Raw genomic sequence first — 14,880 nt, forward strand, 5'->3', positions numbered from 1 at the left:
TTTGAGATCTTTCAGGCCCCGTTTTAATCCAATATGTCCGCATTTTTTTTCTCAGTTGTGTACGGTGGCCGACTGCAAATGGCAGAAAACGAACAAAACAGGAATGAAGCAAAAAAAAACAAACAAAAAAAACCGAAAGAAAATACACCTGCAAATACGTAAAAACAACTTCAAATAAAATTGCAAACACTTTTCCCAAAACGGAAACACGAACCGACTGGAAAACCTTTAAAGAAAAATGTTGCGCATGACCTTTTCACAACGGAAGTGAGCCGAGGCCCACTAGGGGACGCCACTGGACCAGAAATATTCTGACACCACTGAAGTTAAGAACGTCTTAAATTGACAAGAATAAAAAACGATTGTCTGTAAAAATGGTATACCTAAATCTGTATCCATCCCAATTGGCACGAGGAAAAAGATTTAAAAAAAAAGAAAAAAGAAAACGTCCACTCTGATTATACAGGGGTGCCAAACCCTCGGCCCGTGGGCCGGTTCTCGCCCGCAAATTGGTATAATCCTGCCCGCGGGGTGATTTTGTAGTCTTTTATGGTTATTGTACTACAGTCATCAAAAATGTGAATAAAATCGCAGAGACTACAACGTCCACACTCCACACACATTTTTTTTTCATTAAAAAAACATACTTGTTTTCATTGACACTAACGTGTTGAAGACACAGAGGTAGTGCGTGCGCGTCCATTGGCAAAGTCTATTTCTTGATTTTCTTCTGGCGGTCCAGAAACTTTTGTCTTCTCTCGACGGGGATTTCGTCCAGGCTGATCCCGTGGTTGCTGGCCCTGGGAGGGGACACGGAGGACACGGTCGGCTTGAGGGAGGTTTCAAGTCCCTCCCCCGAAACAAAGAGCGGCGAGGCCTACCCGCCCTTGAGGTCCGGCGGAACGGGCAGAGCTTTATTGAAACCGTCTCGGCCCACCAGCCAAAAAGTGTCCTCGGAACCTTTCACCTAAGACAACGCGGATCAAGGACCACGGCGCAGCATGTCCTCAAAAAAAACGAGCGCGGCACGCATGGCCTACCTGAGCTTTTCGGGTCTCCATGTGGTAACCCAGTTTGAGACTGGTCAGGACCTTTACCGTGCTCAGACTGATGTGGATTCGGTATGCTGCAGAAGAAGCCCCCAACAAAGAAGGTCACACGCGTTCGGAACGCCCTTTTTTTCTTACATCCCGCGCAACATGGCCACAGGCCCGGATGGCGGCACGTACGAAGTCCGGACGCTTCCATGTGCGAAGCCGTGGTCACGGTATCGCCGAACAGACAGTACCTGGGCATGGTCAGGCCCACCACACCTGCCACCACCGGACCTGCGCACAAGACCCCATCTTACAATTCATTTGCTCTTCATTTGAAAAGACGTGGCAATACAAAGCGCTCAGTACCATTGGCTGATACCTGCGGGGATCGCTGATCTCGACTCTCAGAGGAACAAAAAAGATTTGACGTATAGAATGTAGATAAACCACAGCCTTAGTTGAAAACTTGATCTTGAAACATACTTGAAACTTCTAAAACACATCTTCAAAACCCTACCCTTACCCTATTCACAATTGTGACCCTAGTTTAAAAGCCTACTTTGAAACCCAAGCCCTACTTTGAATAATTTCACACCATATTTTGAAACTCTATAGCTACTTTGGAACCCTGTAACTATGTAATTTAATACCATACTCCGATACTCTATTTTAAAACCTTAATTTGAAACCCAAGTTTGAAACCTAATAGTTACTTGGGAACCTTACTTTGAACCCTACAACCCATTTAATACCATATTCTGGTCCTCTATTTTAAAACCCCACATTGAAACCCTTTTTGTAAAAACCTTACTTTGAAACCCTACAATGAACCCCTATAGCGAGTTTGGAACCCTACTTTGAAATCCCAGCCCTCCTTCTGGAATCCCATAAGCCAGTTAAAAACATAATGTGAAACCCTGTGAAGACCTTACTTTAAAACCTTCCTTTTTTCAAACCTGATTTTGAAACATTCGTTTGAAACCCTGTAGCTACTTTGGAACATTACTTTGAAACCCGAGCACCACTTTGGAACCTCATAACCCATTTAAAACCAGAGAATGAAACCTATTTTAAAACCTTCCTTTAAAACCCAACTTTATAGCCCTTTATTCAAACCATACTTTGAAACTTTACAGCTACTTTGGAACCCTACCTTGAATCCATTTAACATCATGCTGTGATCCTCTATTTTAAAACTCTACTTTAAACCCCGAATTTGAAACCCCATATCTACTTTGGAATCCTACTTTGAAACTCTACACCCCATTTAAAACCATACTACAAAACGCTATTTTAAAAGTTGACTTTAAAACCCTACTTTATAACCCATTATGCAAACGTTACTTTGAAACCCGAGCTTGACACCCTACTTGGAACCCTTTACCCCCTTTAATATCGTACTATGGATCCTCTATTTTGAAACCTGACTCTAAACCCCTAATTCGACACCCTAGTTCGAAACCCAATTTCAAATCATTTTCTGAAAAGCCTACTTTCAAACCCTACTTTCAATGCTTGCACGCGTGTCCTTCTCATGTTCAAAGAAATGCCCGTCGGCCATTTTTACCCGAGTGGAGTCCAATTCTGATCTTGACTTTAATCTCGGGCATGTGCTTGATCTTGAAGGCCCCGATGGAGTGCAGGATGTCCAGCGACATGTTGGACACCTCGGCGGCGTGACGGTTGCCGTTGCGGTTGGGCACGCCCGACGCCACCATGTAAGCGTCGCCGATCGTTTCCACCTACATAGAAAAAAAAAAACAAAGACACGACGAGCGTGAGGCGAAGACGTCAGACGATCCCGTCCTCACCTTGTAGACGTCATGAGACGCGATGATGGCGTCGAACATGGTGTACAGGTCGTTCAGCAGGTCCACCACCTACGAAACAAACAAAAAAAAAATTGTTTTGGACGATTTTCCCATTTTTAACTCGTTTTATGCCAAAGACGAAATTTTACGTTTTAATCTTCAGACGTTCCATCCCGGATACGTGCTTCCGATTTTTTTTCCCAAGTGTTTGGCTAAAAGAAGGTCTAATATATATATATATATATATATATATATATATATATATATATATATATATATATATATATATATATATATATGTATATGTATATATATATATATATATATATATATATATATATATGTATATGTATATATATATATATATATATATATATATATATATATATATATATATATATATATATATATATGTCTGGTACTAATTAGTTGGGCACCATAGTAATTGATTATTTAAGTACCTAAAGTAATTACTTAAGGTACACTAAATGTATCCTAAGGTAATCCAGTACTTTAGGTAATCAATGACTCAAGCAATCAATTACTTTGTGGATTTAAATGCTAATCCATCATTTTAGAACTTGAAAACCTCAAGAAATTGATTACTTTTAGTACCTTAGTACAGAAACGACAACTGAAGTTATTAACTACGTTATACTAAAGTACATAAGGTAATCCAACAGAACTTAGTACTCAAGTTCTCATTCATTTTAGTACTTTGGTGCATAAAGTAATCCAAACCTAACGTAAGTGAGTACTTTAGGGATTAGATTACTAAAGTAATCAATTACTGAATGGGTTGAAGTGCTAGCAAGTCCATTATTTTAGCTCTTAAAACCGACAGAAATGGATTAATTTTAGTACCTCAGTACAGAATTTTGTACTCAAGTTATCAACCACTTTAGTACTTTGGTATATAACGTAATCCAAGCCTAAGGTACAGTGGGCCCCCGGTTTACGAGATTAATCCGCTCCATTTGTTTGTCTCGTAAACCACACCCTGCTTGAAACAAAAAAAAAACCAACAAAAAAAAGGGAGAAAGCCTTCTCTTTTAGACGAAACAAGCTTGACTCAGGTTGTGCTCTTTTTCTCAGTCTCTCTCATTGATAAATCAAACAAAGTATATGGAGAAAGGTTTTACGTCGTTATTGTTGAGTCTGTTGCGGAGAGATGCTCACCCGGCCAATACTCTTTTTTTTTCTTTGTTTTTTTTTTTTTTTTTTGGTGAGCGGCCGGTACCTCGATGGGCTCACTGAGAGCCGAGATGGTGGTGAAGCCCACGATGTCGCTGAAGTAGAGCGTGCAGTCCGAATAGTGCTCGGGGCGCACCGGCTTGCCCTTCTTCAGGGCCTGAGCCACCGACCTGAAAAAGACGCACCGTGACGGGAAGGCGCGCGCGCTCAAACGGGCGCCGAGCCGTTCTCACTTGGGCAGCAGCTGTCCCACCAGCTTGTCCGTCTTGTTTCGCTCCACCTCCAGTTCGTCCGTCCTCTCTCGGATCAGATCCTCCAGGTTGGAACTGTACTGCTCCAGCATCCGAAGCATGGAGTCGATGATGTTGGCCTTCTTCCCTCGGTTGATGCCCCGAAACTGCCTCGGAAAAAAGATGGAAACCCCTTTTATTTTGAAGTTGTTCATGGAACAGCGATGGTAAAACACGCCGCCAAACATGATGAGACTTCAAAATAAATGTGAGCATTCGTCTTTGCCCGCTTTTATTTTGACGTCGTTCCCGGAACCAAGTCGCGACGGCTGACGCGAGCCTGTTCTATTGCGCAAAACCGTCGCGGGACTCTCGATGAAAATAGCAAAGTGTTGTTCCGGTATCGACCTCGCCATTCTTAGCGAACGGCGACCGGGCCCGGTCCCGTTCCTGACGAAGAAAGCGCTCACCTGCTTGAAGACGTCATCGAAGCCGGGCCTCTTGGCGGGCTCTTCGTTCCAGCATTCGTTCATTAGCGTCAGACACTCGGCCGGCGCCTCGTCCACCGAGACCAGCGGGCGGCACACGGGGGGCGGCTGCTTCAAGCGCTCCACGATCTCTGGAGGAACCAGCGGCGTCAGTGGCGGCGCCGCACGCCCAACCCGACCAAGGACATCCACCCTGACCTGGGGCGGGCATGTCCATCATGGCATAGGGCGGACTTCGGGAGATGACTTCTTGGATGATGATGGAGAAGCTGAAGACGTCCCCGGCCATGGTGCCGCCTCGGACCGGGTGCCGCAGCAGCTCGGGCGCCGTCCACAGCAGCTCTGCCGGCGCACGCACGGCGCTCTTGTCGTGAAGACATCGTGCATTTCCTAGCCCCTAACCACAACAGGTTGCCTAACCTGATTCCAATTTGAAGCTAAACTCTCAAATCAAGTCTTGACCCTCGAAAAGAGCTCTGAACTCAAAGTGGGCCCCACAAATACAGTTAAAATCACACACACACACACACACACACACACACACACACACACACACACACAAAAGGGTTGCCACCAGGGGGCACTCTACACTAGTAAAACTAACAGTTGTATTACTGTCATGTTGGTGCAGTATTCTAACTATCCGAGTGGGTGCTGCTCTTATTATACACACCACCAAGGGATACTCTTCAATAGTAGGCCCGAGAGGCGTATTGCGGTTGTGTTGGTGCAGTATTCGAACAATCGGAGGGTGAAATTACGTTGGTGCTGCTCTTATTATACTGGCCACCAGGAGGTAATCTTCAATAGTAAACCCAACCAGTATATCACTCTTGTGTCCGTGCAGTAGTCTAACAGTTTGAATGTTAAAATATGTTGGTGCTGCTCTTATTTTACTCGCCACCAGGGGGCACTCTTCACTAGTAAACCCAACCAGAAGATTCGTGTTGTGTTGGTGCAGTACTCAAACAGTTGGAGTGCTAAAATATGTTGATGCTGCTCTTGTTATATTCGCCACCAGGAGGAAATCTTAAACCAGAAGATAAGTGTTGTGTTGGTGCAGTATTCTAACAGTTGGAGTGTGAAAATATGTTGCTGTTGGTCTTGTTATACTCGCCACCAGGAGGAAATCTTAAACAGTAAACCCAAATGGCATATTGCGGTTGTGTTGGTGCAGTATTCGAACAATCGGAGGGTGAAATTACGTTGGTGCTGCTCTTATTATACTCGCCACCAGGGGGTAGTCTTCAATCGTAAACCCAAAAGGCGTATTGCTGTTATGTTGGTGCATTATTTAAACAAAGATTTGGATAGATGGACGGAATGTAGGTGGTCCTCACCTTGTGGGTCGTCCAAAAGGCTGAGGCCCTCCGAGTGAAGGATCATGGGAATTCCGTAATCGGTGATCTTGAGGACAAAGCGCCCGTCCACCAGACAGTTTGTGGACTTGAGACGGCCGTGACTCAATCCCCGCAGATGGAGGTGCTTCATCCCCTGAAAGGCGAGCCCGCTTTGGTCGGACGGGATCCGAAAGGTGGGAAGAGGACGACCTCACCTTGATGAGGTCCATGAGGAGGGACGACTTGAACATCCAGTCCAGCCTCATGTCGGCGTCGGCCAGCAGGTCGGCCAGACTGCCGCGGGGGCAGTGCTCCACCACCATGGCCACGATTCCCGAGTCCACGAAAAGCCCCAGGTAGAGGTTCAGGTTTTCATGTCGCATGTCCCTCAACTAGAAAGATGGATGTTGAGAGGGGGTGCCGGAGTCCAGCCGTGCGTCTCTTGCCTACCTGGCTGAATATCTTCTGCGTGTGTTGATTGACGGCCGTCACGGGCCCCGTCACGGGCAACTTCTTCAGCCAAACCCAGTCACCCTGAAGAAATAAATCATTACAAAACAGACAAAACTTTGCAGAAGTTGTTTGAAATCAGGAAGACATACTGTTGTCATTTAGGGGGAACACACACACACACACACACACACACATATATATATATATATATATATATATATATATATATAATATATATATATATATATATACACACACACACAGTGGGCCCCTGGTTTACAAACTCCCTGTTTTACAAATTTTTCATCTTTCGAACGTGGACCGCGGCGTTGTTTGTCCCCCTCTTACGCACAAACCTTTCGTCTTACGAACAATCCAATGCTGGTCAGTGTGTCCGCATTATTTTTTTCGCTTTGCTGCATCAACAAAACTAACTATTCTTGCATGTCACAGAAACGCCAATATGCTATTGGTCTTATAAGGTTACAGTCACGGTCTCAGTCACGGAGATGCCGATATGCTGTTGGCCGGCGTCACATCAATCACAGAAATGCCGATACGCTATTGGCCGAACGCCTTCATCTAGCTTGATGGCACAGCTGGTCGGTGTGTTGTGAAGACTTTGCAAACTTTATCTGTTAGACGTGGCTTCCAAAATTGCAAGTGGCAGTAAAGGAAGAAGTAAGAGGATGATGACAATAGAAACCAAGCAGGAGATAATAAAAAAATACGAAGGAGGCGCACGCATAAGTTAACCTTGCTCGTGAGTATGGCCGTAACCGCTCAGCAATCTTCTAAGGGCAAGACTTTCCTTGCCGGGGGACGGACCTCGCTCGACAACAAAATGGAGAGGCTTCTTCTATTGTGGATTAAAGAGAAGGAAATCGCCGGTGATATGTTCTCATTTAAGAAAATAAATAAATAAATTCTGCGGGTTGGTCTCTGCACCATTCCGCCTCCACCCACCACCAGTTCAAGTCACGTCGCCCCAAAGGCAAATGTCATTTTTTTTTTTTATATTTATGTTATTTAATTTAACTGTACAGTAGATTATGTTACAAATTTTTAATATGTGTATAAAGTCGTGATATTTTTACCTAAGGTTTTTGCACGCGTTGCACGTATTCACTAATTAACACAGGTTTGGATTGCGCGTCATACAAGCAATTCGAGTTACGAGCGTAGCCGCTGAACCGATTAAGTTCGTAACACGGGGGCCCACTATATATATATATATATATATATATATATATATATATATATATATATATATATATATATATATATATGTATAGTGATCCCTCCGGGTTTTTCCAGGAAAAATTAAAAATATTTCAATATAAAAAATAATTAAAAAAAATAATCATTTAAAAAATGAAAAAAAAGGCAAAAACTACATTATACAGTACTGTATTCATCAAATAACGAAGTAATATTAGTTAATAACTGTTAAGAATTCTTCAAGCATTAGAGTTCGTGATGTTTGTTATCTTATTTTGAAATGCATGCTTTCAATTTGTCTGTGTTGCATTTCCGTTTCCTGTTTTACGTTCTCTGTGCGTCTTTCGTGCTCATATTTATAGTTTATTATCATTTATGTTGATAACGCACGCTACTGCCTATGTTTAGTAAGCGATGAGAGTTTATTCTGTTTATGTGTTCGTTTGTGTAGAGGTTGCACTTTATAGTTTGTAGTTGTTGTGAGTTGTTGCTAACCCGCTAATGTCGGCTAAAAATACAGTAATTTCATAGATTAAGTGTTTATATGTTAGTTGACTGACTTTAAGATTGTTGTTGATTTATTATTCAACAGATACTACATGATACACCATACATGAGCCAAAATAAATGTGAAGTTCAATGTGAAGACTCTTTCACCGGAGTCTTGGTGCAGATAACCAGTCCTGAGAACAAATTCTCAACAAACTAAGTAATATTAGTTATTTAATGAATATACAATAATGTTAATAAGGATAATGTAATGTTAAATAATAGGAGAAAGGAGATAAAATACGCAAAAAAAAAAAAAAAAAAAGGATTGTTTATGGTTACTGTGGCTATATTGGGGCGTACATAGAAATCTTGGAACTGATACCCTACTTCGCAGGTTTCAGACTTTGTGGGGGGTTGACACCCCCCATTAACCGCGAAGTAGGGGGGGATCTAATATATATATATATATATATATATATATATATATATATATATATATATATATATATATATATATATAATAGAAGATAAAAGAATGACGCGTACCTCCAAGATCCCGATATTGGAGCTCTCTGGCGTAGACAGGATGTAGCTCCGGGCCACCGAGCGGAAGGGCGTTTTGATTTCCAGGAGACTCCTCATGATCGACTCGTCGTTCAGCTTCTACAGGTCCAGTCAGATAAGATAGCGTTAACCGATACCGTATGACAATTCCCGTCTTTTAGAGTAATCAGAAAAAATGATAAAATTCTCATCAAATGCGGGTTTTTTTTTTCTTGACAATATTAAGCCATTTGAGCACTGTAGTGATAACTGTGACCATTGGATAGCAGTGTTGCAATACATACAACACACATTACATACTTGTAGTCTAAGAAAGGAACAGAAATTAATCTTATATGTTTACATACATCACACAGACAATTCTGTGGGCCTTGAAAAATGAGTGAAAACGTGAAATATACGGGTAGTGCAGAGGTCGCCTTTTTGGATAATATTTGACACTGAAAGAGTTAACTAGGAGTTAACAGGAGTGGCTGCCTTCCTGTGCAAAATTTTCCACCTCTTCAAATGCTTCTATAATACAGCCATAGCAAATACATTCACCAAAAATATTTTGCTGACATTGACAATGTCCTTCTTTTGGGATGTTCTTCTTTTGTGTGTGTGTATATGTATATATATATATATATATATATATATATATATATATATATATATATATATATATATATACACATATACACACACACAAAAGAAGAACATCCCAAAAGAAGGATATATATATATATATATATATATATATATATATATATATATATATATATATATATATATATATATATATATATATATATATATATATATATGTACAGTGATCCCTCCGGGTAATTAATAATTCAATAATATAAAGATACAAAAAAAAAAGCACTGAACTTCCATAAACATGGCCGACAAGGCTTGTTATAAATGAAGGAACCTCCGCAAAATGGGCGAGAAACTTCGCCGGAGCTCTTCGAGCAAAACCTCAAACACGTCCGACCTTTCGGCTGACTTGAGTGTCGATGAAGACGATGTCATCGAGCGTCAGAATGAGTTTGGAGGTGTTCTCCGATCCCCTGCGCTTCCTGTACAAAACAAATTGGGACCCAGTGATATCGGGAAGAAAAAAACTGCGGACCATTTTTGTTTTGTTTTTGGGTTGGGGAAGTATGGTTTCGTTATGGAAAAAAAAGTTTTGCATTACGGCATTTCCATATTTCGGACTGAGCGTCCTTACCTGATCCAAAAGAAAATGGCTGCCAGCATAATGCATATCAGGGTGATGCTAAAGAATCCCGTGGCGGTGTCCGTGTCTATTGGCAAGCGCAAACACGCATGAGCACTTTCCCTAGGTCGCAAGCCCATATTGGACCAGAAGGGAGCGCACCTGTGCAAGCCTGGTCCGGATTGAACCAACAGAAGCCGGCGCTGGGAGGTTTCCCTCCCGGGAAATGGAAGGAGCGTCTCAGCGGTTTAAGGGTCCCGAACGGGCCGGTGGCATGGGCGGCGGCCAGCGTGTGCGTGGCCACCAGCTTGTCCCCGTCGCAGTCCAGAACCACGTAGCCGGCTTGCATGCCGGTGCCATCCGGGCCGCCGTACAGCACCTGGCGGCGGCCGCGTTAAGAAGCCGGGCGGCGCTAGTCCAGTTGGCCACAAATACCCACCTGGTTGAAACCCCGGTAGCGAAATCCTCCGTCGGACCGGAGCAACTGGTAGCCCGTCACCCAGCGCCCGCCGCCCGCCTGACGCCGCTCCTCCACGGCCTTGGCCATGAAGTAAACCATGTTGAAGATGGTTCCGAAAAGGGGGGACACCTGTTGGGCAAACATTCAGCATCATTAAGGAAGACAACTAGGTTCTTGTTCTCGCGAGGAGAGCCAACAGGAAGCTGGTTGTCTTCCTTCCTGTGCTCTCGTTTGCCTGAACCTGACACTATTAGATAAGGATTCTTTGGCACATAGTGTATCATTAAACAGGTGACTTGAGCTTTTTGCACCCTGGCAGACATCATCTGGTGTCCAAACTATGGCCTGGCACCATTTGTGGCCTTTCTTCCGCTTAATAATTGCTAATCTTAGGAAATTGCTCTTGTATTGGTTGTGAATGGAAATGGAATTCAGCTGCTGTTCAGTACAGGTGCCAATGTTGTTTTCTGCTGGGTAACTTTGTCTCTGTTTACCCACAAAATCGTGTAAAATCCTAAATGAGAAGCCTTATAAAAAAGCTAATAAATGAAGACATTAGCCATTTTTTTCTAGCATTCCCGTCATTCGTCGGTCCGTGGGAAAAACGGGCAACCGTCGGCGGCGGACCGACGGACAGTTCGTCGGTGCTGCCCAAGCGCCCACCTCTGGAGATCACCATTCACCATTTACCAGACAAAGGCAACATGTCACACCGTTCTTCCTCACGACTAAATGTAATATCAACAGCGGCCAGAAGCGACGCCAAACAACGCACAAATATATTACAGATCTGTAACTTGTAAAGGATAAACCAAATCGGTTCCAAAACATCATTATTTTGGGTGCGGCCCAGTTGATCCACGGTACTGGGTCGGTGGGGGGGGCCAATAGCATTATAGACAAAAGAAGCAGGTAAAGGTTCCATGGAAAAATCGCCAGCACAGTTGGGTCTCCTACCTCCATGGGCGCCACGGACGATCGGATCTCTCGGTTTATTTGCGCCTCGCGGAAAGCTTGGTAGAAGTTCTGATCCGACGCCATGGTGATGGTCAAAACGGAGCCGTAGGCGTGACGGAGCTGGGTGCTGTTTCTCAGCTGGGGGAAAACCGTGTCCTTCCGTTCAAAAGGAAACAAAACAACAGGCAAATTGCTGTGAAACAAATACTGTACTTTGAAGTCATATATATATATATATATATATATATATATATATATATATATATATATATATATATATATATAACTTGAAACCTGTACAAACACTGTAAAAAGTGTTGATAATTAACACATATTACTTTTTGGTTTTGTTAACCCTTTCAGTGTCAAGTGTTATCCGAAAAGGCGACCCCTAAAGTGCCAGACGATTTTGAGTATTCTGACAGATCTTTCAAGGTCGAGAAAATATTATGACTAAAAAGAAAGTGAATGTAGAAAAACAGTATGATTCTTCTTTATTTTGTTTTTCAGATTGTAGACATGAAACCAATAATCACTGTTTGAAAATAGGTCATTTGAGTGACTAAGCTATTTTGGACAAAATGAGAAAATGAGCTTTTTGTGAATAGCTGTTTTTTTTTGTGCACAGCATAGATTTTAACATTTTTTTTTATTTAGTGGCATTTGAAACATTGCAGCAGTCCTGACATTTATTGAAACATGAACAGTATCAATGACAATATCTTTATGATGGTGAAATTTCACATTATGTGATTATACATGTTCAAAACCACATAGCTTATTGCCTGTCCAAAGATCGATTTTCAATTGCCTATTTCACTTGAAACCATTTGACTCATTCAGTAAAACAACTCAGTATACTTTACCAGAGATTTTTTTGTAGTCGCTCCCATTTTCAGTCCTGGTTTCAGCTTTCTTGCTGGTAACAGCATGCTGGGAATGTGGAAAAAATTTGCATTCTTTCTCTGATTGGTTGTTGGCCAGGGAATGCAAGATAGGAGTTTTTTTTTTAGATTAGTAGATTTATAATTCCCTAATTAAGGGCGTTTTTAGTCAATTCAACCTCAGCAGTACTTTGTTTTACTTGTAGTGTATTTGACAGATGAAATTTAGATAAATTTGGACAAATGTTAACGAAAAATTCTTCTGTAGTTGTAGGGCAGGCAGTTTTATGTAAATGTAATATGTTTTATGTCATGTAAAGCATGATCATGCCATCCAGTGGACATGATTGCACTCCTGTCCCCTGCATTTCTCAAATGTGTCACATTAAACATCCATCCATCCCTTTTCTAGAGCTGCTTATCCTCACAAGGGTCATGATGGTATTACAGTGTATTTTTGACCATCTTTCTGCCACTACCAGAGGGCAACATTTGACTTTTTGATTTCTGGTCCGCCATTCATCAGGTCTACTTCTGTCTGCACTCATACAAATGATTGTTTTCTGTCTTTGTACTTACTTAAAATTACCATGTATGTGGTTCTACAGTTACACTGCAATTGAAACATAACACGGTAATATAAGTGTAACACGAAAACAAAAACAGAAAAAAGAAATAGTACAAGTGCAGACAGAAGTCGACCTGACAAATGATGGACGAGAAAAAAAAAGTCAAATGCCGCCCTCTAGTGGTGGTGGAAGGTTGGGCAAAACTACAGATGGACTGACGATTACAATTTTGTCTGACTTAAAAGAATGACAGAGGGGGCAGGTCTAACGAATGCCAAAATGTAAGTTGTCCACCTCTGATAACTACACTACTACAGTGCGCGATTGACTTCATTTTAAAAGGAGGGCTGGCCACGAGTGTCATCTATGTCATTGTAGTCTCGTCACTGGCACACAACAACAAAGTATTTTACGCGACGGAAATTCTCGTCCACGGGACTGAAAGAGTTAAGGTTAAAAATGATAAGGTAGAAAGAACAGTTACCTGATAGGGTAGCGCGTAGAGTAGGGCGTCATACGGGACGAAGACGTATCCGGCAGCCACCATGCCCATGTCCAGAGCCGCCAATAGAAGTTGTCCCTGGTCCTCGCCTCCGATGAGGACGGAACTCATGCACAAGATGACCACTGGAACAGACGCCCAGGAAGCAACTAGTTAGGAGGGCTATCCTGATTTCAAATACAAATTTAACGCTCACAAAATCACCCTCATTTCTCCGAAATGCGTATATGGTATTTACTATCGCCGTGGAAAAGACGTATGCGAGTTGAACAACTGCTATGCGTATGACGCTAAATTGTGTTGAGTTTGAAATATTTTTGTGTGTTTTTGTTTTTACGGATCTGGATATGCAAATGAAGATGACGTCACGCCGAGGTCAGTCCATCTGCGAGTCACGCACGCAAACGTCTTTTTGATAGCCATTTTATTCTATGCACGATAAGGAGCACCTTCAACGAAGGGCCTATTCTTAAGCTGTGTTCATATATAGGGGCACCGCATTATAAGGCGCATAGAATTGAAGCTGCAGTAGTGGCTGGGATGCAGAGGTAAAAAAAAGGCTTCTTTTTCTTGTTTGCCTCTTTTATTCTCGTTCGTCCTTTTTCTTATTTGCTTCTTATTTTTTGGCTCTTTTTTTCTTGTTTTCATCTTTTTCCTTGCGTGTGTTCTTCTCTTGTTTGATTCTTTTTTGTTTGTGTCGTTTTTCCTGTTTGCGCCGTTTTTCTTGTTTGCTTCTTCTTTGCTTCCTTTTTCCTGTTTGCATTTTTATATGCATCGATTTTCGTGGATGGTTCTTTTTTCCGGTTTGCGCTTTTTTCTTGTTTGCTTAATTTCTTTTGTTTGCATCTTTTTTCTTGTTTGCATCTTTTTTCGTGTTTGCTTTCTTTTTCTTTTGTGTGTCCATTTTCTTGTTTGATTCTTTTTTCTTGTTTGCTTCTTTTTCTTGTTAGCTTACTTTTTATTATTTGCTTTTTCTCGTTTGCTTCTTTTTACTTATGTCCTTCTCTTTTGAAAGGCGGTTTCGATTTTTGTTTGCTATGACCTTTTTTTGTCTGCTTGGTACTAATCATGATTTGTCCTTCTCTAACAGTGACAAGGTTTGCTCAAGGCGAAAATGCCCCCAGAGATCCACAAACGTTGGTTGGCTCCTACTACTCCCGACACAAATAAATTTGTAAATGTCGGTGCGACAAGAGCGACATCTGGACAAATTGAATGAGCCCTGCGATTTGACTTCCACGGCCACGTTTAGAATATGAGGAGAAAGCAGCGCTGACCTTTGACCTTGTCCGCATCCCTGATTGCTTGAAGCGCACGGCGAGGGCCGTCCTTGCTCTTTGTTTCCATGGCAACAACGGGGCCCACCGGCAAGCCAAGGGCCCTGAGGGCGGAGGCCACCTCCTCACCCGTGCTCCTCCAAATGTCCGCCGGAGCTGAGAAGGGAAAGAGGACAGAACCGGGCCGGTGAGCCGGT

At 42.4% G+C, this 14,880-nt stretch overlaps 1 protein-coding gene across 3 annotated transcripts in view; it reads right to left on the reverse strand.

Moving 5' to 3' along the window:
• The window catches only part of LOC148428697 (retinal guanylyl cyclase 2-like), a 20,606-nt gene continuing 5,726 nt past the window's right edge, over positions 1-14,880 (reverse strand). Inside the window, exons 4-24 of one of the 3 annotated variants that reach the window (XM_088420028.1) lie at positions 14,684-14,839; positions 13,389-13,531; positions 11,452-11,607; positions 10,474-10,623; positions 10,197-10,413; positions 10,047-10,122; positions 9,810-9,894; positions 8,813-8,929; positions 6,551-6,634; positions 6,316-6,492; positions 6,101-6,254; positions 4,959-5,102; positions 4,743-4,891; positions 4,276-4,439; positions 4,089-4,212; positions 2,849-2,917; positions 2,605-2,779; positions 1,230-1,328; positions 1,041-1,126; positions 882-967; positions 1-800 (exon numbers count right to left, since the gene is read on the reverse strand). In XM_088420028.1, coding sequence (XP_088276154.1) covers positions 713-800; positions 882-967; positions 1,041-1,126; positions 1,230-1,328; positions 2,605-2,779; positions 2,849-2,917; positions 4,089-4,212; positions 4,276-4,439; positions 4,743-4,891; positions 4,959-5,102; positions 6,101-6,254; positions 6,316-6,492; positions 6,551-6,634; positions 8,813-8,929; positions 9,810-9,894; positions 10,047-10,122; positions 10,197-10,413; positions 10,474-10,623; positions 11,452-11,607; positions 13,389-13,531; positions 14,684-14,839 — 2,699 coding nt within the window. In that variant the 3' untranslated portion in view covers positions 1-712. Of the gene's footprint in view, positions 801-881; positions 968-1,040; positions 1,127-1,229; positions 1,329-2,604; positions 2,780-2,848; positions 2,918-4,088; positions 4,444-4,742; positions 4,892-4,958; positions 5,103-6,100; positions 6,255-6,315; positions 6,493-6,550; positions 6,635-8,812; positions 8,930-9,809; positions 9,895-10,046; positions 10,123-10,196; positions 10,414-10,473; positions 10,624-11,451; positions 11,608-13,388; positions 13,532-14,683; positions 14,840-14,880 lie in introns of those variants that run through there. The other 2 variants (XR_015866205.1, XR_015866203.1) reach the window with 2 other exon arrangements.

This window comes from Hippichthys cyanospilos, chromosome 1, assembly GCF_059441005.1.
Source record: "Hippichthys cyanospilos isolate Australia breed blue-spotted pipefish chromosome 1, RoL_Hcya_1.0, whole genome shotgun sequence".
In the NCBI taxonomy this organism is placed as follows: Eukaryota; Metazoa; Chordata; class Actinopteri; order Syngnathiformes; family Syngnathidae; genus Hippichthys; species Hippichthys cyanospilos.